This window comes from Arachis duranensis, chromosome 3 (genome assembly GCF_000817695.3).
Source record: "Arachis duranensis cultivar V14167 chromosome 3, aradu.V14167.gnm2.J7QH, whole genome shotgun sequence".
Lineage (NCBI taxonomy): Eukaryota > Viridiplantae > Streptophyta > Magnoliopsida > Fabales > Fabaceae > Arachis > Arachis duranensis.
This window is the reverse complement of record NC_029774.3, coordinates 5,826,349-5,848,853: the sequence shown is the minus strand read 5'-3', so window position 1 is coordinate 5,848,853 and position 22,505 is coordinate 5,826,349. Positions and strand designations below refer to the sequence as shown.

The 22,505-nt window shown below is 33.0% G+C and overlaps 3 protein-coding genes across 6 annotated transcripts; all 3 read left to right on the top strand.

Moving 5' to 3' along the window:
- On the top strand, positions 1-1,533 carry LOC107476547 (uncharacterized protein At2g29880-like). Of its 2 annotated transcripts, none has more exons than XM_016096377.3 (4): positions 1-129; positions 331-737; positions 830-902; positions 973-1,533. In XM_016096377.3, the coding sequence occupies exons 2-4, from the start codon at positions 405-407 to the stop codon at positions 1,461-1,463; spliced, it is 897 nt and encodes a 298-aa protein (XP_015951863.1). In that variant the 5' UTR covers positions 1-129; positions 331-404; the 3' UTR covers positions 1,464-1,533. The 2 variants fall into 2 exon arrangements, with proteins under 2 accessions (XP_015951863.1, XP_020993118.1); XM_021137459.2 differs by having other exon boundaries at positions 40-129; positions 334-737.
- Positions 1,534-1,844: 311 nt separating this feature from the next.
- LOC107476545 (thaumatin-like protein 1b) lies at positions 1,845-4,430 on the top strand. 3 transcript variants are annotated; one of them, XR_008007193.1, is made up of 5 exons: positions 1,845-2,155; positions 2,296-3,042; positions 3,093-3,213; positions 3,857-3,960; positions 4,078-4,430. XR_008007193.1 is itself a non-coding variant. In XM_016096375.3 (4 exons), exons 1-4 carry the CDS (start codon positions 2,095-2,097, stop codon positions 4,083-4,085), a joined length of 882 nt encoding a protein of 293 aa, XP_015951861.1. In that variant the 5' UTR covers positions 1,851-2,094; the 3' UTR covers positions 4,086-4,430. The 3 variants fall into 3 exon arrangements, 2 of the variants coding, with proteins under 2 accessions (XP_015951861.1, XP_015951860.1); XM_016096375.3 differs by lacking the exon at positions 3,093-3,213 and having other exon boundaries at positions 1,851-2,155; positions 2,296-3,004; XM_016096374.3 differs by lacking the exon at positions 3,093-3,213 and having other exon boundaries at positions 1,852-2,155; positions 2,296-3,004; positions 3,857-4,430.
- Positions 4,431-17,956: 13,526 nt separating this feature from the next.
- Positions 17,957-20,559, top strand: LOC107476548 (thaumatin-like protein 1). The gene is made up of 3 exons (XM_016096378.3): positions 17,957-18,011; positions 18,105-18,777; positions 19,724-20,559. The coding sequence occupies exons 2-3, from the start codon at positions 18,113-18,115 to the stop codon at positions 20,121-20,123; spliced, it is 1,065 nt and encodes a 354-aa protein (XP_015951864.2). The 5' UTR covers positions 17,957-18,011; positions 18,105-18,112; the 3' UTR covers positions 20,124-20,559.
- Positions 20,560-22,505: the final 1,946 nt, after the last annotated feature.

Here is a 22,505-nt window from a genome sequence, read left to right as displayed (position 1 = left end):
AAAGATTTCTCTTGTTATCAAGCATAGCATTATTATGAGCTTTTGGTGTTGGATTGTCACAGTTTATTCTTGAGGTCCATTCTTGATTTCTTGCTACAAAAATACAATATAAGAATTGACTTCTTTCAGGTACTTATCTTACTAGCTAGCTAGTGATTAATCATTCATTACATAAATCACATATACATTTGCTTTTGAATTATACATATGATTTTTTGAGCCTTTGAGTTGAAATTTGAATCTTAGTCGTACTGCATAAGGATAGATATGATTTTGAGACTTATCGTTTGTGATCTATCAATGTTCCTTGACTATGCCACAAAAACAAAGAAGGAAGTGATTGGAGGCTTTATGTTAATGTGCTGAAAAACTGTAAACCACTAAACCTCCTATCCCAGACAAAAATGTCAGCCGGACAGGATGGATTTCTAGGCCGATCGAAGGCAGAATGGACGCCGACTCGCGACGCATACTTGGTCGAACTCCTCATAGAGCAGCACAAGAATGGAAGAACAGCTTACAATGAATTTAAGAATGAAGTGATTAAGGCTGTCACATGGGATTTCAACAAGAAGTTTTGCTTGAACTTGGAAGAGAATCAAATCAAGAATCGATACAATGTTATGAAGAAAGATTATGGTGTTGTCAAAACACTACTTAGTCACAAGGAATTTGCCTGGGATGAAACTAGGCACATGGTTGTGGCTGATGATAAAGTTTGGGACAGTTATATTATGGTAACTAACTAACTAAGTATCTTCATTCTTCTAGGCATATATCTAAGTTTATGTATCAAATTTTGGTGTTATGTTTTGTCTGTTACTTTTAGGTAAGATGTGAAGCTAGACCTTTTCGGCGCAAGAGCTTCCCTCTGTATAAACAGATGGCAATCATATTTGAAGGTGAAGCCATGATCAATTTATCTATGGTGTTTGTGGAATTCTATAACAAGTTATGGCTTGTTGAATGCAGGGGAAAGAGGCACTCCAAAAGCTCATTTTCCAAGTGGAGCAATAGCTACAGCAGAAGAAGGAAATAGCTACACAGAAACGGTCCGGTCTTCAGAACCATGTAATCTTCCAACACAAGTAATTGATTGCACGCTTGATTCTGATTCGATAATCCGGATCAACGACCTGCGAATCAAGAAGAACAAATTTGTTAGTCCAAGCGAATCATTTCGCAAGAAAAGAGCACACTGCAAATTTGGCGAAACTATAGAGAACGTGTTGTATGAGGTTTTTACAGCAGCTAACTGCAAAGCCAAGCAGAGAAATGAAGCCAATGCAGCAATGTATAAGAACTGCTTGGTGGAATTGCAGAAATTGGAGGAGTTGGATGAGTTTGAGTTTGCAAAGGCTGTTAATGCTCTTAAAGATGACAAGAACGCCGTTGCTTTCATGACTATAAAAGGGCCTAGACGTTTAACTTGGTTAAGATCTTTATGGCACTCAGAGCAGTAACATTGATAGTCAATTTGGCAGAATTAGACAATCATGTTTCAACAAAAATTCTATTCTTCTGAGATTAATATTTACCTATGCATTCTTTATACACTTGGGATCATATTTGCTATGACTAATTTATGATTTATATTGGTTACTACTGACAGACAGTTAAGCTTCTTTTATCAAAGCAAATCTAATTTCTTTCTAAAAAGTGCTACCTTCTAATGCTATTAATATAAGAAATTCAGTATTAGAAGGAAAATAAGGAAAAGTTGGCAATGGGGTGTAAGTGGCATAGTTCCGTTCTATAAATAGTAGTACCTGTGGCTAGTGTTTAGTGGTTAGTGGTTACTTAAGATAAAGGTTAGCAAAATCAAAAAGAATAGAAAGGATTTTTTTTTTCTTTTTTTTTTTTGGCGGTAAAGACTATATTATTATTGGAGCTAACTCAGCTAAGAAACAGTGAAGTGAGTCAGCAAACAGAAACCAGAAAATTACACAAGCAAGAAAAAAAAAAGCAAAAATAAAGAACCAAAACACCACTCAACTTGATTGACACACAGAAAATAAAGTGAAATTCTGTGATCTGATGAAATCAAAGCTTTGATCTTTGCTGTTAAACTAAGCCAATCTTCCATCCCTCCCAATGGGTCGCCTTGTCCTCTTTCTCACTATCATCGTCTTCTTCGCATTCTCTTTCTTCTCAGGTAACAATACTCTTTCTTCCCATTCTTCAAAACCCAAACAAAAAAAACTCGGAAACTCGAACTAAAGATTTAAAAATACCTATCTTTTTGCAGTTAATAAGGCCTGTTTTCTTCAAAATTCGTTCTTTCTCTTTTTGCAGAGGTACAATCAGCGTCGTTCAGGGTTATTAACAAGTGCCGCCACCCAATATGGCCTGGGCTTCTCTCCGGCGCCACCTCGCCGCCGCTACCGACCACCGGCTTTCTCCTCAGCGCCGGAAGATCGAGGACAATCACCATCCCAAGGTCCTGGTCGGGTCGGATTTGGGCGAGGACACTCTGCGGCCAAGACTCCGACGGAAAGTTCTCCTGCGTCACCGCAGACTGCGGCTCCGGCAAGGTGGAGTGTGGTGGCGGGGGAGCAAAGCCGCCGGCAACATTAGCGGAGTTCACTCTCAACGGAGCTGACGGGCTTGACTTCTATGACGTGAGCCTGGTCGACGGTTACAACCTTCCGATGCTGATCGTGGCTCAGGGAGGGACGAGAGGAGGGTGCAGCGCCACCGGGTGCCTGGTGGACTTGAACGGCGCGTGTCCTTCAGATCTGAGAGTGGCGCGTGGGAATGGAACTAAAAGTGGTAGAGGTGGTGGGGTCGCGTGCAGAAGCGCGTGTGAGGCGTTTGGGGACCCAAGGTATTGTTGCAGTGAGGCTTACTCTACGCCTGACACGTGTGGCCCTTCAGCTTACTCGCTTTACTTCAAACACGCTTGCCCACGCGCGTATAGCTACGCGTATGATGACAAAACCAGCACTTACACGTGTGCTTCCGCTAATTACTTAATCATTTTCTGCCCTTTGCCTTACACCAGGTATTTCTCTCGGTCAAAATAACTATTTTGACCATATAGTATATAGTCATAGTGATAGTTATATTCATATATTAGTGTGTCATTGAAGAAATATTGCTGTGTATTAGTATTATTATATTCCTAAGGTGCGTTAGTTGATAATTGTGAGTGAGGCAACTGGGCAATTCTTTATGTTTTTAGTGCATGATTGGTGTGGAAGCTTATTGAAGGTTGGATTATTTTTTGGTATTTTCTTTTTTCCAATGTTTCGTTGTCCATGTCGTAGATAATTGACTCCATGTTTTGTGGTCTAAAGTTGAGGGTCCATTCATGGATTGGTTGGGTGAGCTTTTTCCTTTGTGCTATGTTCTCGAATATACTAAATTAATCATCATATACTTAATTGGAATTTGGTAATTTGAATCATTTTTTCATAACAATTTAATTGGTTTCCATGTTCAATCATTTTTCTTTGCAAGGTTGGAAGTTAGTCAGCTGTTTTTATAATTACATTTATAATTTGATCTCTGAACCAATGTGAACAAACTAAAAGTCTCTAAGTCTCTTTAATTATCTTAGTGAACAGAAACAAACAAGTTAATCATAATTCCATATGCTTAGAAGTGGTCATGCTTCCTAAAACTTTTGTGGTGTTTTGGATTCTGATGATTCTTATCCCAACACCAAATCATAAAATGGAACCAAAAGGGTATGCACACTCAATATTTCACATACTTTAGACTTGTGTTCTTCTAAGTAGTGCATAATGTGCCAAAATTGCCGGTGCATCCATAGCTAGTTTTCTTCGGCTTTTAAGTGTCATGTTTTGGATGGATCTAACATATGCCATGTACTTTGTTTCGACTTGAACAGCCAAAAGGTGCTTGGAGCAAGAAAAGATGGCGCGCCGCTTCCTCTGGTAAACAAAACTATGATGTACTTATCAAGGCCACACTCTGGCAGTTCTTCATCCTCAGGTCCGACCCGAACACAGAGTATTGTAGCTTATGTTGTGGCCATCGCGGTGGCATTTTTCCTCTTCTGCCCTTGTTTACATGCCTTATGATGACTTCCCTTTTGCATGGACAATTCAGGCAGATAGTGAGGCTCAATCTTAGTTCTACCAACTGTAAGAGCTCTTCAATCTTCATTAAAGTATCAAATGGCTGGTGCTGATTCCACTCAATCATGCAGGACTTGAAGGATATGATGTAGGAAACATTGTAAATTTCTTTTAACTTTTTTATGTCATATCGTTTCTTTGACGTTAACATTGCAATATCCTCTATTCCGATTTTTATGATGAGAGAGGCTTAAAGAATTTCCAAGTAGTAGTACTCTGGAGTCGGATTTTGCAAGTTATGAGAGGCTCTATGGTACTTCAGACTTTATATAACTACAACAAAGTACTGTGTACATTGAAGTTTATGGATTGATGTTTTGTGCAGAGTTCTTCGATCAGTATTAAATTTTAAATTTATACGATAGAAACGCTTGAAGCCAATGGATTTGCATCAGTATCATTGTTGCAAGTTTCCACCAATGCCCATACTGGAGGAATGGGAAATAATGTTTGCGTTAATTTTTGGGTATGGGAGCAATGGACTTATCATGTTGCACGGGTCTTGTTGCTAGTCTTAAAGTGTGGCCCATTCTTTGGTCCGAAAAGCATGGCCCCATTAGTATATATCTAATGGATCATAGATAAATGAGTAAATGAGTTAAAAAAACACAACTTTTGGGGAGAGAATATATTAAAAAATTATATACCAGAAAATCACCAAAAAAATATTAAAAGCAAAAATCAACAGTTAAATTAGTCATCTGTATAAAATATATGTTAAAATATAAAATATATATTGAAAATTAGTTAAATAACATATATTTATATACAAATATATAGTGGTTGATTTGGTAGTTGATTTATTTTTTTAAAATTAGGAGTGAGAGACTCAAACTCAAGACTTCAAGATAAGGATGAAAAAACTATACTATTTGAGTTATAGCTCGATGGCAGCTGATTTTTTGTTTGGCACGTAATAATTTTTAAAACCAAATTCTTTTACTACAAAAATCCATTTCATGACAGAACTAAAAGAAATTGTACCCATGTTAAATGGATCGTGGCACAAGCAAAACATTTTGTTTGAAAGTTTTATTCAGCCCAATGATATTTTTTATTTCATTGTTAAAAAACATCATTATCAAGAGATAGTATTTCTTGTGGTTATACTATAGAACCCATGGGAAGGGAAAGGGGTATGTGTGTGTTAGGGTATAACTTGTCCCAAAAAAGGAGATAGTATTTCTTTAGACTAATATAATGTTAGTTATGCAATAATAAACTTAATTTTAATATATTATTATGAAAATTAGAATAAAGGTTGACTATGCTACATTACATTAATTGACTAAATATTTTGTTCTCTGATTGAGACTGATTCCTTCATTCCAAAAGGGATACATACTAATAACATAAGGACTTTATAAACTCATATTCTTATAACATCCCAGCTCGCTTTATAATATTCTTATGACTGTTCCGTCCTATCGCTAATTATGTGCAATTTTTAAAAAACGCTTATTTCTTACTCCTTTCTAGTTTCATCTATACGGAAAGATGTATGACCAAATCTTCACCATTTCATATTTAACAAGAAACATTATTCTATTATCATAATACAAGTTTAATTATCATTCTACATGATAATATATTAATATTCATGGATCTTACATCATTGTATTATAGTGTATTCCAACTTAACCAAACTTATCTCGTGAATGACATCAATTGAACGATGTGCAATTTGAAACATTGTAAATAATATTGAACATTTGAGTAGCAATTCAATTGGAGTTAATACTTAAATTGATTTTTGAAATTTGTTTTAAATTTTAAATTGGTTATTAAAATTTCAATTATTCCAATTTAGACCATAAATTTTCATTTTATAATTTTTGTTAATCTCTCTAATAATTTTTGTTTAACATCATGCTGATATGATATATTAATGTAAATAGTCAGCATTACGTGTCAAAATAATATTCAATGTGAAATAAAAAGATGATATATTTGTAGTGATACGTGACATACTAACATAAACGAAAGTAATATATATTATAATACGATTTATCCACGTGCCAATTATCACAACATTATTTAAGAGGACATTTTGAATATTATCTCATTCAATTGCTTCCATGATAATTTTAGGTCCTTTAATAGACCGTGTTATAATGTCTAACTAATTTTTGCAAGCTTCCACATTATTCTTCATGAGATGCCTCAATCCATTTAATACAAAACGAACCGTTATTTTCTACAGACTTTAGGACGATAATATTCTTTGAGGAAAAAAAAAAGTTAACACAACAAAGTGGGGGCTCTTTTTAAAGTCTTGAACGATAAAAAACCTTAAAAAGTTACAACCATTACTTGACTTTTTGGTAAAAATGGGCCATAAATTCATTATTCTTTGTCCGAGATAGGACACTACTTAACCAGCCTTATATTCGTGCGTTTTTAAAAACTTCATCATGATTCTACCATGCAAGCTGTTAATCTCCTATTACTATGTGGAAACAATGCACAAATCAAAACCCCACTTGTTTTCGTTTAAAAAAATTGAATACTATACTGAATTATCACTTGTTTATGGAAATCCGAGCTTATAACCGAAATGAATTTGGTGACTCTGAGTTATAACTTAATTAAATAGCTTTTTTTATCATAAAATATTCATTGAATATAGTTGTCAAGATCGAACCAAAAATATGTGAGAATGTCCATGCAAATGATACTCAGACAAAGTTTTAAAAAATGTATAATTTATATAGCATGATTTGATTCCTATAGAACATACCTTAAAAAAAATGGGGAATGAAGAACACAGAGCTTTTACACTGTGTTTGGAACAAAAAAAAAATAAAGAAAAGAAAATGCAGAGAATGAAAATGAATGAAAAATTTAATTTTTCTTTGATTGGATGTGAAAGGAAATCGGATGAAAAAGAAAAAAATTAACGTGAGACTATGTTTAACTTTTCACTTTATCTATGCAAAGAAAACTGAAAAAAATTTGTAAGTAAGCATAATATTATAAATTTATCTTTTGTATTATATTAATATATTATAATTTTTATATAATATAAATAAAGATATTAATATAATTTTATTTAGGTATGATTTTTTTATTTTTTCTTTTATCCAAACAAAAAAAATATTTATTTTTTATTTTCTTTTTATTCAAATAACATACAAAATTTTTTTATTTTTTTTATTTTTTTCCATTTATTTATTTTTATCTATTTTCTATTTTACATTTTATCTATTTTCTATTTTGTATCCAAACAAAGTGTTAAGAGAATGAAGACTTGATCTTCAAATTTGATCCTAGAACTTGATCTTTGATAAGAGATATGGAAGACAACTTATATAATAACACTTGATAGCTAAGATATATATATAGCTCAATGTTGTGATTATTTGACCTGGAAAACAGCAATGATGGTCGTTAAAATCGTTTATAAACTCAAAACGAATGCAAAATAAAATTGAGTTGAGTCATTATGAGTAACCGATAATTGTATGATAATAATAAAAAAATTAGTACATGAAGTCGAAGAAAACTTTTCAAAAAAAAAAAAGGTACACACAAAGACCTCCCACAAGTATGATAGTAATAATATTGATTTTAAATCAAATATAACGTCAGTATTAATTAAAAAAAAGACTTGGTTAATGAGTGAGAAGTTAACAAATATATCCTATATATAATTATATGTAACTGCACTTTTATCATTTATCGTACATTTTTTGTTTGTCAACAATAATTGAAGTTGTTTTGGTAGCAGAACAATATTCATAATTTGAGAATTGTTTTCAGAATAAAGTAATAATTATATCTATTTCGAATTAATTAGTCCTTAAAAAAAAGTATCAATTTAGTCTTTTAAGATAACAAAAGATGGACACATAATATTTTTCTATTAATTTATTAACCAAAACTTAATGGTGATGCTTATATGTAATGTTAACTAACGTATCTATTTATGAAAGATAGTTATATAGATAACAATTTTTGAAGCGAAACTTCACTTATTTTAATAGAATTTGTGATAAATAAAGAGCAGCTAATAAAGGGTATATAAAAACTTAAGAGATAATAAATATTTTACTGTTCAAAATTATATCATTTTTCTGTTCATATAATCGTAATGAGACATGAAGTATTATAAATAACAAAATACATAGATAATTCGATTTTATTTTACATTAGTTATTGACAAAAAATATATATATCTATCATTTATTATTTTAGATGACTTAATTAATATTTTTTTTAAAAAATTAATTAATTTAAGATCAATATTTTTAAAGATCTAATTATCACTTTACTCGTTTTTTCTATTATAATAAGATGTTGAAAATTCATTACATAATAAATTAATAATACACCAATTGCCAAGGCTCAAAAACTCGTAAAACTATGATTACAATAAATAATTTTCATATCGTAACGTGATTAACTTATTATATTATCGCATCTTAAGCTAAAACACTTTTGCAAATATAGGAAAGTAGGAACCTAGGAAATAAAAATTGTGTAATTTACATTTGCAAGAGTGGAAGTAAAAAATTTGGGGTGTCTCGTATAAAGGGGGGAGTGGATTTTTTTAGTAGAAAAAAAATTAAATGGTGTTTAGTGTAAAATTTTATTTTTTATTATTTTTTTATTTAATTTTAATTCTATTTATAGAATTAAAAATAAAATATCAGTAATGTTCTTGCTTCTGAATTGATGTAGTTTATCAAATTTTAAGAGTGACTTTTGAGTTTTTTTTTTTTTTATAAATTTGCAAAACCTGACTTAGGAAATGTTTCCAGCGACAAAATGAAATCATATTTCAAAATTTTGTAACTGGAATATTGAGAGAAAAATATGTTTGACAAGTATGATAGGTCCCAAAATTTAAGCACCAATTAATAAGCACCATTGGCCAAAATAGAAATGATCAATTTTTCATAAAAAGAAGAGAAGGTAACGGAATCCAATGCGTTTCTGAGTTCTCTCACCACATAATTGCAGTGCTCTGCCACCCTGTTACGTACTGTCCATCAAGCACTATACACGTTGCACAATAATGGTCCATCCGATCTGACGTGGCTGCATCTTGTTGCATGAACCAATGGGTCCCACTTTCCCCTTGAATTCAATTCAACTCATGCTCAATACACATGCTTCTGTCTAAAACTCTAACTAAACTCTCAACTTGTACTCCCTGCGTTTTAGTATTAGGGAAAACTTCTTCTCTAAATTAATAAAATTTGTAAATTAATAAAATAAAAGACTAATTGTTACTATTAGATTAATAATTTCTACAGTATTATTGTAAGGTTGTACCAAGAATCATTATAGGCTACATAAGTTGGATGAAATTGAGTTCGTCTTATAACTTAAAGTTAATCTCAAATAATGATTAATTTTATTTTGGAGACTATTTTTTTATTATAAATCCAATAAAATTATACTATTTTTAAATCACACTCAAATCCAATCTAAACCAAATAAAATAAATTTTTAAAAAATTTTATTCCAAAAAATTATGATGTCATTTATTTATAAAAAAATTATTTATTATTAAAAAGTTGATATTTATATTTAAATTTAAATTTATCTATAAATTCTAATTTATAATTATTTGATCTATTTCTATTTCAACAAGTTTGATTAAAAAAATCAGTAAAATTAAAATTAATTTTTATAATATATTACAACATCACCAGAGTTTGGATCCTACATCTTTTGAATTTCTAAATTTTTGAAAAGAATTATTCCATAACATTGCAACATTCACATAATAATAATTAGAGTCTAATAATAATAATAATAATAATAATAATAATTTAAAATCTCATAACAATAATAATTAAGTCAATTATGTACCAAAATACGTATTTAAAGTCTCCTGAGAACAACATGCATATTTTTTTTTATGCGGGTTCAAGGACCGGGTTCGGGTGATCCGAGCTTTAATCCGAACCCGATTTAATAAATTATTCGGGTAATTTATTAAAACTTCGGATCTAATCGAATCACAATAAAATTGGACTAAAAATAATCGTGCTTCAATAGGATCATGAATACCCCTAAATCAAATACAAAACTTTTTCATTTATTTTTTTTTAAATGACTCAATATTTGATGATTGATTAAATTTGACAATTTTTATTTTCTAACCATATCAAATCGCATGGTTTTTAATAATTTGATTAATTTTTTTCAATTTTATTAAGTACACTTTTTAAATTTTGTAGTATGTCTTTCATTTTTTTTCAAGTTTAGATCAAAAGTAGGGATTAAGTGAGGAGGTAAAATTGGAGGAGGAGGAAGTGAGGTTCGCAAATCGCGATTTATGAGGCAAGGATAGCGAAACGACAAGGAACAGGTGAGGCTAGGCAGCCAAAGGAGAAGGTGAGGTTGGCAAATCATGATTAGTGAGGGAAGAACGATGAGACAGCAGAGGAGGAAAGGCTGGAGTCTAAAGGCACGCTAAGTGTTGTCAAACTCGCGAGTTAATTCGTAAACTCGTACGAGTTTAGGTAGTAGGATTGAGTTAACTCGGATATGAATTCGTTTTGGATAGACTTGTGCAAACTCGTTTAGGCGAGTCAGCGAGTTTGCTTTGGTTAGCTTTTTTCGCCAAAACGGTGCTGTTTTTTGCCAAAAAAAAAGAGAGGGAAGAAAGGCAGCAACGTAACCCTAAACGACTACACCCCTCACTATGTTCGCACTCACTCTCTTCTCCAAGCCCTTTTCGGTCTTCATGTTTTACCGTCCGTCCCTCGTTGCCGTTTGCTGTGCCGTTCCCAAACAGCTCGTCACTGCCTCCCTTTCCACCGTTCTCTCACTCTCACATTCCGATCTGTGTTGACCCTGTTTTGTATCAAAGCACATGGACTTGTGGAGCCTCTGCCATCCGCCACGCAGCCATTGCTCGTCGTGTCCTCTGCCGATCGTCGCACTTCCGCCGTTTGTTCTGTCAGCCCGTCGCTTGTTTGCTTGCACAGCACAACAACGCTTGGTTCCTCAGTGTCAGCTGAGCCTACTCCATTCAGCCATTTAGATTGAGGTATGTTTAAACAAAATAGTTACTGAATTGATGCATTTTGTAGCTATTACTTGTTAATGCGAGTTTAGTCTATTTTGAATTGCTACATCTTGTAATTTATACTTGTTACTTGTTAGTGTTAATTAGTTGTTATTGAATCTAAATGTCTAGAACTCTGAAATTTGAATTTATTAACTTTGTTAATTCATATTTCATAATTTATAATTATTATTCAGAGATGGATAATGACAAGTGGATAATTTTGCTAAATTAATTATTTAGTTTGTACCTTGTTGATTTGTTGATTTAGGGACAAAAATACAAAATGTCTGATAATGTTAATTCAGGGACAGGGTCTTCAGTTCCTAGTAATGAATTCAACATGGGTGAGGGAGGTGAGAATGAGTTTATTGGGTATCCACAACAAAATTTAATGGAGAAAGAACATGAACATGTGAATGATGATTCTTCTGTTGGCCGCGTCGAACCTAAACTTAAAAGAAATAATGTTTCTGATGAAGATGGTGAAGATGATGATGTTGATGCCATGGAAGATGAAGATATTAGAGAATTTCAGTTATTGTTGCTTTGTTGTTTTCTTTTTTTCCGGTTGTGTTATATGAAGCTTTGATTGTGTAATTGTGTGTTTTATGTTCAGCTAGATGCATACTTGTGAAGGATTTAAATGTGTGTTCTAGAGTACATATTATAATTGTAGTATTATGTTAATTTATTATGTATTGTGATGTTGAAATGGTTAAGTTTAAATGCCTATATTTGAGTAAATATATATATTATACACGATATATATATATTAGAAAAAATTCGTAACAGGTAAACTCGTACGAGTCGAGTCTATGTCAGCTCCACGAGTTTACCTAGACTCGCGAGTTTGACAACCTTGAGTATGCTGGTAGGCGGCGTCTGCAATGCAATGATCCTCTACAAAGAAGAAGAAGATTGGTATTTCTTTGGAGTCAGTGAAAGTGGACTTATGTCTATGTGCTTGACTTGAGTGCGCGAAGTAGCAAGAACAAAATCCTAACCTAATATATTCGGCGGGTACATCTAGCTTTTAATTTCATCTCTCCTCAATAAAAATCACTTCGCATCAGATTGGGTAATTAATAGCATATATGGTGGGTCGGATACCCGCAATACGAGTTATGTTGCTATCCTTATGTGTGAGTCTGACAATCTTAATATAAAGGTGATTAAATTTACACCTTTTTTGCTTTACCTATTTTTATTTCAGAAAAAATTGATCTATTATGATAATATAGATACCCAAAAATTAATGATATAAATACAAATAATTTCATTAGGTAAATAATAGGGGTGCAAACAACATAAATAATAGACTGCATCCCAAGTCCACTAAACATGAAAAAAAAGAACATTCCACTCCCAATTATCCACCACAACCCTATTTTCACTTTTTACATTTATAATTTTACTCCCATCTAATAAAAAGAAATATCCGCAAAACAAAAATAACATCTGGAGAAGTGGAGGAAGAGGAGGAGTAAAAGAACCACGGCGGCGGAGGGAGGATGGCGACAGGACAGCTACAGCGCCGCCCAAGGATCGCGATGCAGCAGTAGTGGCGCCCATGGAATGTGAGACAGCAGAAGTGGCACATGGGTGACATGGGGAATGCGCACGATGACATCACTCGCATGGCAGCAGCCGACAGTGACAAGGTGGACGACGGGATAAACGGACGCGCACCAGCAGTGACGGCGCACTGTGAAAGCGAATTATGGGGTGTTCGCAGCGGAGGGTTGACGCGATGAGAGGGAATGGAAACGTGGTGTGAGGGTTTGATGTGAGGGTGTGTTTAGAGGAGGTTACGTTGTCTTATCCTAATTATTCAAATTCAAAATCTAATTTTAAAATTATTTTTTCAAATTGTTATTTAAGTTGTTTGATAGGTGTATTGTTTCCTATATTTTCTCAAATACAAAGTATTAGTACTTTGTGTTGTATCACTATTGTATTGTATTGTAACAATCTAATATTTAATTTTAAAATAAAAAAACTATAAGAAAAAATAAAATTTTACTAAGTGTTTGTACGAAAATATAAATAAAATCATTTTCCATAAATTTAAAGAATCTACATACACATTTTCACTCCAATAAAATAGACAATACTAAATTTATTTAAAATTTGAAGGCTTAAACATAAAAAATATTAAGATAAATTATTAAAATCGTATCAGATCTTTTTTTTAATATTGACAAAAATAACACTCACTTTTGATAACGACAAACATGTCCTTAAAATATTATAAAACACGATAATATAGGAAACTAATTTTTTGTTAACCAACATTAGCCAATATTTTTAAGGTTTATAATTTAGAATTTAAATTTAAGTGTTTATAATTTATGGTCTAAAATTAAAAATAAATAAAATATTTTAAAAAATTGAATGATATTAACTAAAAAAAAATTAACTTTTATCATTATTCGAAATTTAAAATTTAAGCTAACTTCCACTCATCAAATCACCTTCAAATCAATTGAAAACTTAGCTACTATGTTGACCAGTAGGCTGAAAAATAAAACTAAAAACAAAAACCAACAACGTAAGTAATTAGGGAATATAATGTAATCTGTATTCGCAAGTACCTACTTTGGTGCAGGACGAGGTTTGAGCTAGGCAAGGTCGCATTTTGCGCATACCCGTCCTTACCCACCTAGGTATAAAATTAATTTAAGAAGTTATAAAGACCAATAAAAAATGGACAAATACCTGCTAAAGTGGGTTAGATACAAAATATTCGTATCCGCAGATATTAGTTGTTAAGTCTTTTATAAAATATAATAAGATAGGACAAAGTCGGAGAGCACAAACATTCGCCGTCAACTCGTCTCATTATCATCCCTAAAGTAACCTCGTATGAGGAGAAAATCAAGGACCCTAAAATATTTTGCCATTTTTAATTTTAGGTAAAGTATATTTTTTGTCCCTTAAGTTTGCCAAAAATTTTAAAAATATCCCTAAATTTTATTTTGTTTTAATTTTGTCACTAAATTTTAAAAAAATAGGACTAATCTAACAATAATGCATGATAAATATGTTTGATTTGCTTATGTTAAAGGTTGTTCTTGTGAAATTTTTTCTGGTCATAATTTTTTTAAAAAATTAATCGTTATGGGCGAATTTGATGCAAATCAAACGTTTTTAGAACAAAATTAAAACAAAAGAAAACTTATGAATATTTTTGAAATTTTTTTTACAAATTTAAAAAACAAAAGATATATTTTATCTTGTAAGTTTAATATTAGTGTGAAATTCGTGTATCGTAGTCCTATTGGAAGGAGAGGTGTTGCACTAAGATGTGGTATAGAACTTTTAACTAATCAAATAGTCCAATTTAAGGATTTCAAAAAGTCTCACAAAACTAATGGTTAAGATCACATTGTTATTTTCCAATCGATGAAGGAGGCATTATTATTTTGAGGAGTTAATAGTCAAAATCGTCCCTGAAAGATATTCCGATCTCCATTTTGGTCTCTGAAAGATAAAATTAATCAAAAGCGTCCCCGAAAGATACCGACGTTGATGGAGTTTGTCCTTCCGTAATCTCAGTTGCTGAGGTGTGTAACGTTTCCTGAGTTAGAACGTTAAGTTACAGCGTGGCACAAACTAAAACGACGTAGCATCAATTCTTCACCCCCAAAACCATGGAACGACGTCGTTTGTGGTCCAGAGTGGGATTTTCAAATATTTCTCTCCATTACCTCCTCTCATAACAATCCTCTTCAACTTTCGCTCTAAAATCTCTCGTCTCCTCTATCAAGGAATTGTACTCCCAGTTCAGCAAAGCAGACTAGAAGCCATGACAAAGTTATCTAGTCAGTGGGCTCTCCAATGATGTAGGGATGATAAAGATGAATTATTTGAAGTTCGTGGCCGACCGACAAACATGGTAGTGGACCTGAAAAAGCACACTTATACTTGTAGGTTCTGGCAACTCACAGGTAAATCATCCAACCCTTTCATTCCTTTTCTTACTCTCACTTAGTAAGAATTGATCTCAATTTTTTCATTAAATTTGTATGTGCTGGCAACATGGATGTCATGTATGCATGTAATTTTAGCCATTCAGAATAAAAATGGTAAGAGGACTGAGGAGTACTGCCATGAATGGTTGACGATGGAGGCGTATAAAAGGACATACTATTTCAATATCAACCCAATAAAAGGACAATATTTGTGGGAGAAAACACTATCACCTACCCCTGTTCCAACCCCAATTAAGCCAAAACCCGGCAAGCCTACTAAGAAGAGGAGAAGAGACAAGGGTGAACAACCAACTGGGTCAAGCATCAGGATGAAGAGGAAGTACAATTCAATCAGGTGCATGTATTGTGTTGAATTTGGACACAACAAGAGAGATTGTGCAAAGAAGAAAAAAAAGTGAGATACTAAGAAAAAAGCTAGGCAAATGCAACTGCAACTTGCACTTGTTAAAGAGCCTGCTCCCCCTACAGATGAAACAAACACCAAAACTAATGATGTTTAATCCCTTTTTCTACCTCATCCATCAGTCCAGCCACAACCTGATATGAAAATCAGCTAACTAAAAGGCTCCCCACTAATACAAGATACCCAACCGCCTGCTGAAGATCTTCAGGTTATTTACTCATTACTTTATTTTTAACACCACTTGTATTTATTTAGTTGAAAAATAAGGATTCTACAAACTGGCCTATGCAGGATGCAAAGAGAGAAAGGCCATCCAAATTGCATGTCATTAACACACAAGGCAAGATTGAATGCATCCACCAAATCACCTGTGGCCATATCTGCTGAAACACTAAAAGGAACAAATTTCGCAACTGCTAAGAAGATGCAAAACTTCATGTCATTTGTGCCAATTCCAGACTTCAAGCATCCAAGAAAGAAAGATTAAGAACTTTAATTAGGAAATGTGTTTTGTATGTCGTTGTTATTAGCTTTTTGGGAACAGAGCTGTGTAAACTAGTTGTGTTATCAGGATCTTTTAGTTAGGCCTATTATGTTGTTTTGTTTAGGTGAACAATGCTATAGAACCTTTGTTTTGAATTGCTCTGTTAAGTTGTTGATCCTTAATTACCCATGTGGTATATCTACTAAGACAATATGATATGATTATGATGTTTGTTATGGATTATAATAATTATTATGTCTATTTTGATGTATACAACTTTTTAGTGAATTTATATTTAGGTACAAACATCACCATATTGTATTTTCAATGAAACTCATCATACTCAAAGGACAAGTTTATGTTGACTTAAACATAATTAAGTTGGAACACCTGATTTCATTCATAAGTCACATCATCATTAATTCATTACATACCAACTAATTCAATCTCAAAGCTCTAACAACACTCCTAAAGCACAACAACTTAAAACTCCATTTGTAGCTTTACTTGGAGATACATGTGAACAAAAGTGATGCACAAATGACAGTAGCCACAATCATTGCAAGTGAGATGTACATTATTAACATTTTCATTGCTCTAACTTTACCCTCCAAGCTACCCAATCTCCATGACACATTCAATCTCCATTCATCATAGTCACCACCAATCTCTATTCATCATAGCCCTTGCTGCATACCTATCATCATCAACCCACCTTAAGAAGTTGCAGTTACTTTCCTTCTGAATATTTTTAGAAAAAATATCAATTTCAACTACCCAACAAAATTGACATAGAAAAATGGGAAACAAAATTAATTTACCTTATCTCACTGGGTATCTTGCACAAGTGTGGAACAACCTATTTAGATTCTCTCTTGTACCAGATTTTTTTATCGTTGTTTTCAACCCGCAAAAGCATGTCTGGTCCTTGATCTTCCTCCTCCGTCGCATACAAGAGTTGGAACCATGGCTACCAAGAGACTGAGACGGTAAGTCACCGCTGCGACTTCCATTCATAATGACAGTGATTGAACAAACATACAGAGTCATCTACGAGAATCACACACATTTATACTTCAGATTGGGGTTAGGTTAGGGTTGTAAGTTGTAACATTAGGTCTAATTTGAGCTAAATAAACAAACTTATCTGCTTAGCATTAACATTAGTCACGTTGGAGTGTACCACGCTTTAACTTAACGTTCCATCTCAGCAAATGTTACACATCTCAGCAATTGAGATGACGGAAGGATGAACTTCATCAACGTTGGTATCGTTTAGGGACGCTTTTGATTAATTTTATCTTTCAGGGACCAAAATAGAGATCGAAGTATCTTTTAAGGACGATTTTGACTATTAACTCTTATTTTGAGCAATGATTTAGTGTTGGAGTAGAATTTTACTTGAAAAAAAAGGGCCTCATTTGGCTGCTCCTAGGTATTTTATTTTTGTTTTTAATTTTTGACGGTTGTCCAAGTAGTGATGTGGTTTCTAATTCTAATTAATGTCATGGTATGGTTAAACCCGGCAACAAACTACTAAATAATAGAATTTAATTTATGTATGTATGTATGTATTTAATGAAGATAAAGGACATATGTTAATGTTAATGTTGTCCCTCACACCTGCTTTGTATCCTGCGTCCTCACTCCTCACTCCTCACTTGTTGCTGAACCCCATCCATTTGGCCTCTGCTCTAAACAGTAAACACACTACATTTTTCTCCCTTTTATGCCTACTGCTACTACCTTCACTCTCTAACCACTAACCACTAACTACTCTCTCATTATCCATTTCCTCCACACGGCTCCCTCTTCAGCCCTGCATTCTTCTCTTCTCTTCCGCCGCCGCCACCACTACCACCACCCTTCCATGCACACCACGTAGCTAACAAACAAACCAACCAACAAGCAACAACACAAGAAAAAAAAAAATTCTCTTCCTCCCACTCCACTCTCATTATCTTCTTACTTCTCACGCTCACACCCCAACAAGGTAACTGAGGCACTAAAAGAGCAACCTTTCTCACTGTTTCTTACTTCTTTCTTGTCTTTTACTGCATACTCCTAACTCCATTTTTTTCTTCAGGTACTGTTATGGGTGCTACCTTCACATTCGTCAACAGGTGCGACTACACTGTCTGGCCCGGCATTCTCGCAAATGCCGGTAGCCCAGCACTCGACAGCACCGGTTTCGAGCTTCCAAAGGCCACTTCTAGAACCTTCCAAGCTCCCACCGGTTGGTCCGGTCGCTTCTGGGGCAGAACTGGCTGCAACTTCGACGGATCCGGCTCCGGTTCATGCCTCACCGGCGACTGCGGCTCCGGCCAAATGGAGTGCAACGGCGCCGGTGCAGCCCCTCCCGCCACCCTCGCCGAGTTCACCCTCGGCACCGGCGGTCAGGACTTCTATGACGTGAGCCTGGTGGACGGTTACAACCTTCCGATGATCGTTGAAGGCAGTGGCGGGTCGGGGCAGTGCGCGTCGACGGGTTGCACTTCGGATCTGAACCAGCAGTGCCCGTCGGAGCTTAAAGCATTGGATGGAAGCGCGTGTAAGAGCGCGTGTGAGGCTTTTGGGAGCCCTGAGTACTGTTGCAGTGGCGCGTATGGGTCACCTTCCACTTGTAGGCCTTCTATTTACTCGGAGATGTTCAAGGCTGCTTGTCCTCGATCGTATAGCTACGCATACGATGATGCTACGAGTACTTTTACGTGTACGGGTGCTGATTATACGGTTACCTTTTGTCCATCCTCTCCAAGGTAAAAATATTGGGTTTTGCCACCCTTTGTCCCAAGTCATTTGTTAATCATATTATAAAAAGAAAATCTTTTAATATTTTTTATATATTCAATATATTGAAAATGTAAAAAAAAATATTTTTTATGGTATGTTTAATCAGATGTTGTTTTATCATAGGATAGCAAAATTCATAAAATAAAAAAAGGAAATAGAAGAATCTCTAGCTTTATTCTTTGTTGATTGATTACATTGTTTATTATATTATATGGTGGCTACTCAGTTTTAGTTTATTGTTTTATTAACCTCATGAGAATTACAAAGGAGACATCAGGGAGTTAAATTATTAAAAAATGCCATCGAACACCAAAAATAGGTGCCAAATCGTTTATTATTATTTATTGGTACCAATTAAAATATGTATTGTTTTGCTTATCTTTAATGTGTATATATTTTAAAAAAGTTTTTTAAGTATATTCATATTTCAGTATATTTTAACCAATGATCTTAGTTATATATTATATATTTTTTTATAATTAAGATCAGCATTTAAAAGTTTTCCTATATTATATATATTCATATATTTGATAGAAATTGGAGGGTGAGTGGAAGGTAGGTAGCGTGTTCTATAGGGTCAATTCCAAAGGTGAGCTTTTTAATGCTTATGTTGGTAAATTACATAAAGTGATTGTTTGTTAGGGTTAGTGACAATTAATGATGGCTGGTTCTGTGTTTGTGGAATAATTGCTTTTATTACAGGACTATAAAATAACAACCATGTTAGGATTATACTATCAAAATTAGTTATTAATATATTTATACACAAATATATAGTATTAATTTTGATAGTTAATTTTGATGTATAAATATTATTTTTAATAAAATAAATAACATTATTTATTCAGCAAAAGAGTCTAAGCAATATTAGCGCCGATTAAAATGTTGAATATCTGATTTGTGTGGTTGCAGTCAGAAATCTTCAAGAGACACAACACCAATGAGTTCAACAACACCAACAATAGGGTCAGGCATAGGAACACCAATGACACCAACAACGCCCATGGCTTCAGGAACTGGGATTGGAACACAAACAGGAACCGGAACTGGAATCGGAACCGGATCAACAGGATCCCAAGAAGGTGCAGGTTTTGCATACACCGGTGCTGGTGTTGGTGTTGACCCTGGCCTTGGTTATTCATCATCAGTTACTGGTTCTGGTTCCGGTTCGGGTTCCGGCGAAGCCATGCTTGCAGATGGTTCATATTTAGCTGGTTTAGCAATGGGAGACTCACCTAGGAGAACAACATTTTCCTCTGCATTTCTCTATTCTGCAAGCTTTTTTCTTATTCTATCTTGTTATTTCCTTTAGATTTTAGCTGCTATTATTGCACCATTTTCATGGACTTTGGTTTGTTAAATTAAATGTAAATGGTTCTTAGGGATATTTTCGGGTTTTTAATGGTGGGTTCGATGAATTTTGGTTCTTTGCAACTAAAGCTGGCACAGATTCTTCTTGCATTATGTAAACCACTCACCTCAATATTCTCCCCCTCATGGAAAAAATGAAGGAAAAAAAAATCCATGTTTCACGTTAAAGTGCTTTTTTCTTTTTTAATATTAATGTTGGGAGTGTTTATGTCTATCTCTCTGCAATGGGAGGAGAGCTTTTTGGGGTTCTATGATTGTTGGGGGATTCAAAAAAGTTAACATATTGTACGCAATTTTGGGCTGGCTTTGTTGGTTTCACATGTATCATATTCATTGGTAATGATTATTTAAATTAATGTTTACTCCATTGTTATGTCCGTGAGAGATTTGTTTGGGAGTTTGATTTTTTCATTAGCGAAGAAAGATTTTTTGAGACATAATAATAATGTGAACGATCTGATTTAAGAGACTTTGATTTGTGTCTGAATTGGGGTCTTAACTTTGCCCCTGTCACAAGTAGTGTGCCTCAGCTTTTGTCTTGTCCCTTCTTTAATTTGGACAAAAAGATTTATGAGATGCATTTGATGGGGGCTTGAATTTCTGTACGGCTTACAAAAGTGCAAATATATGAAGTATGACCGTGTTAGAAATTAGAATACACTAAAATGATTTACGAACCCAGAATACATACATATTCAAAAAATAAATTAAATTATATATATTTATATAAAAATATATTATTTTTATATGTGTGTAGCATTTTTTTATATGAAGTAATAGCGAAGAAATAGATTGTAAATAAATAAGTTTAATTATTTTATCGGTCTTTATAGTTTAATCAAATTTTTATTTAAATTCTTATATTTTTAATTAAGTTCTTAGAGTGACAAAAATATTAGAATTAATCGAATATTTAAAATAAATCTATTTAATATTTGATTGAATATTTTATTTTATTTAATATAATATTTATAATTCTAAAAGTATGGGACTCCTGCTAAAATTATTAGTCCAACTCAACATTTTTGTAATGGGTTCATTTATAAAATTTAAAAGATTATTTTGATCATTTATATACTTATATTTATTCTTCGTATCGACTAGTAATAAACCACTAAATGATCTTTAATCAGTCGGATTAAAAGATATAACGAAAAAAAATCTTATATTTCTTGGTAGTATTATACAAATGTAAATCCCCAATCTCTTGGTTTTTTTTTTCTTCATCGATAACAACAACTAAAGTTAGCAAGAAGATCGTATATTTTATACAAAATAAAAGTAAGATACTATATCTAATTGAAAATGCCTCTCTAGTACTCTCATGCTTCAAATTTGTGCCGTAAGTCTAGTTTATGCTCCTTTTCTTCAGCAATTTTCAAAGAGATGGATAATCTTCTCCGATTGCTGCAGCTTAGGGGACCTACCACTACTCCACTAGCTACATTGTGGTTTAATATTTAATAAGATTTATCTATTTTATGTTCTAAGGACATATGTTAAATTTTATAAATTAAAATTTTTTTTATTAAAAATATAAAAAATTTAAATTTTAAATATATTTATTAAATAAAAACATTTAAATTTATTTACTAACAATAAATTTATGTAAATTAAATCTTTTTAGTTTGACTAATGGCAATTGTGATTGTGTTTGTCGTTATTTGTATCTTTTTTTGTCTATGGTGGGTTTGATAGTTTTTTTGACTGTAAGATATTTTTTCGTTTTAACAGGTTAAACATAATTCGTTAGGTCTGTCACTAGTTAATAGATCGTTGTATACATAAGATAGAATTCGAATTATAGACATTTAGTTAAGCGAACAAGTGAATTAACAACTTGAATAAATTAAGTTGATTTTTTTGGGCTTAATATTGTTCTTAATCTTTTCATACTTGTTTCGTTTTTGCAAAAGTCACCTCCTCTGCCAAAAACTTTGAAGCAATTCTTCTTGAGTTAATTACTATTGATTTTTTTTATTCTTTTACTGAGTAATCATACTCTTAGTTTTAAGCTTTTACAATCTCTTTGCAACTATGCATGCGTTTTCGAAAGTTAATAGATAAAAGGAATAAAAGATCTTACATGTGCATTCAATGTATAAGGTATTGTGTTGATTCATATATTTATCTATCATTATTATTAGATGAAATTTAGACTTTAATTTAACTGAAGTTCATATCTCATTTATTGAATAGTATAATATCTGTGACTTGATATAATTGATTTGTTTGGATAAGTTTCTAAAATTTATTTTTTTGAGTTATGTTTTTTAAAAAAATATTTTAAAAAGATTTTAAGTTTACATATTTTTTATACAAA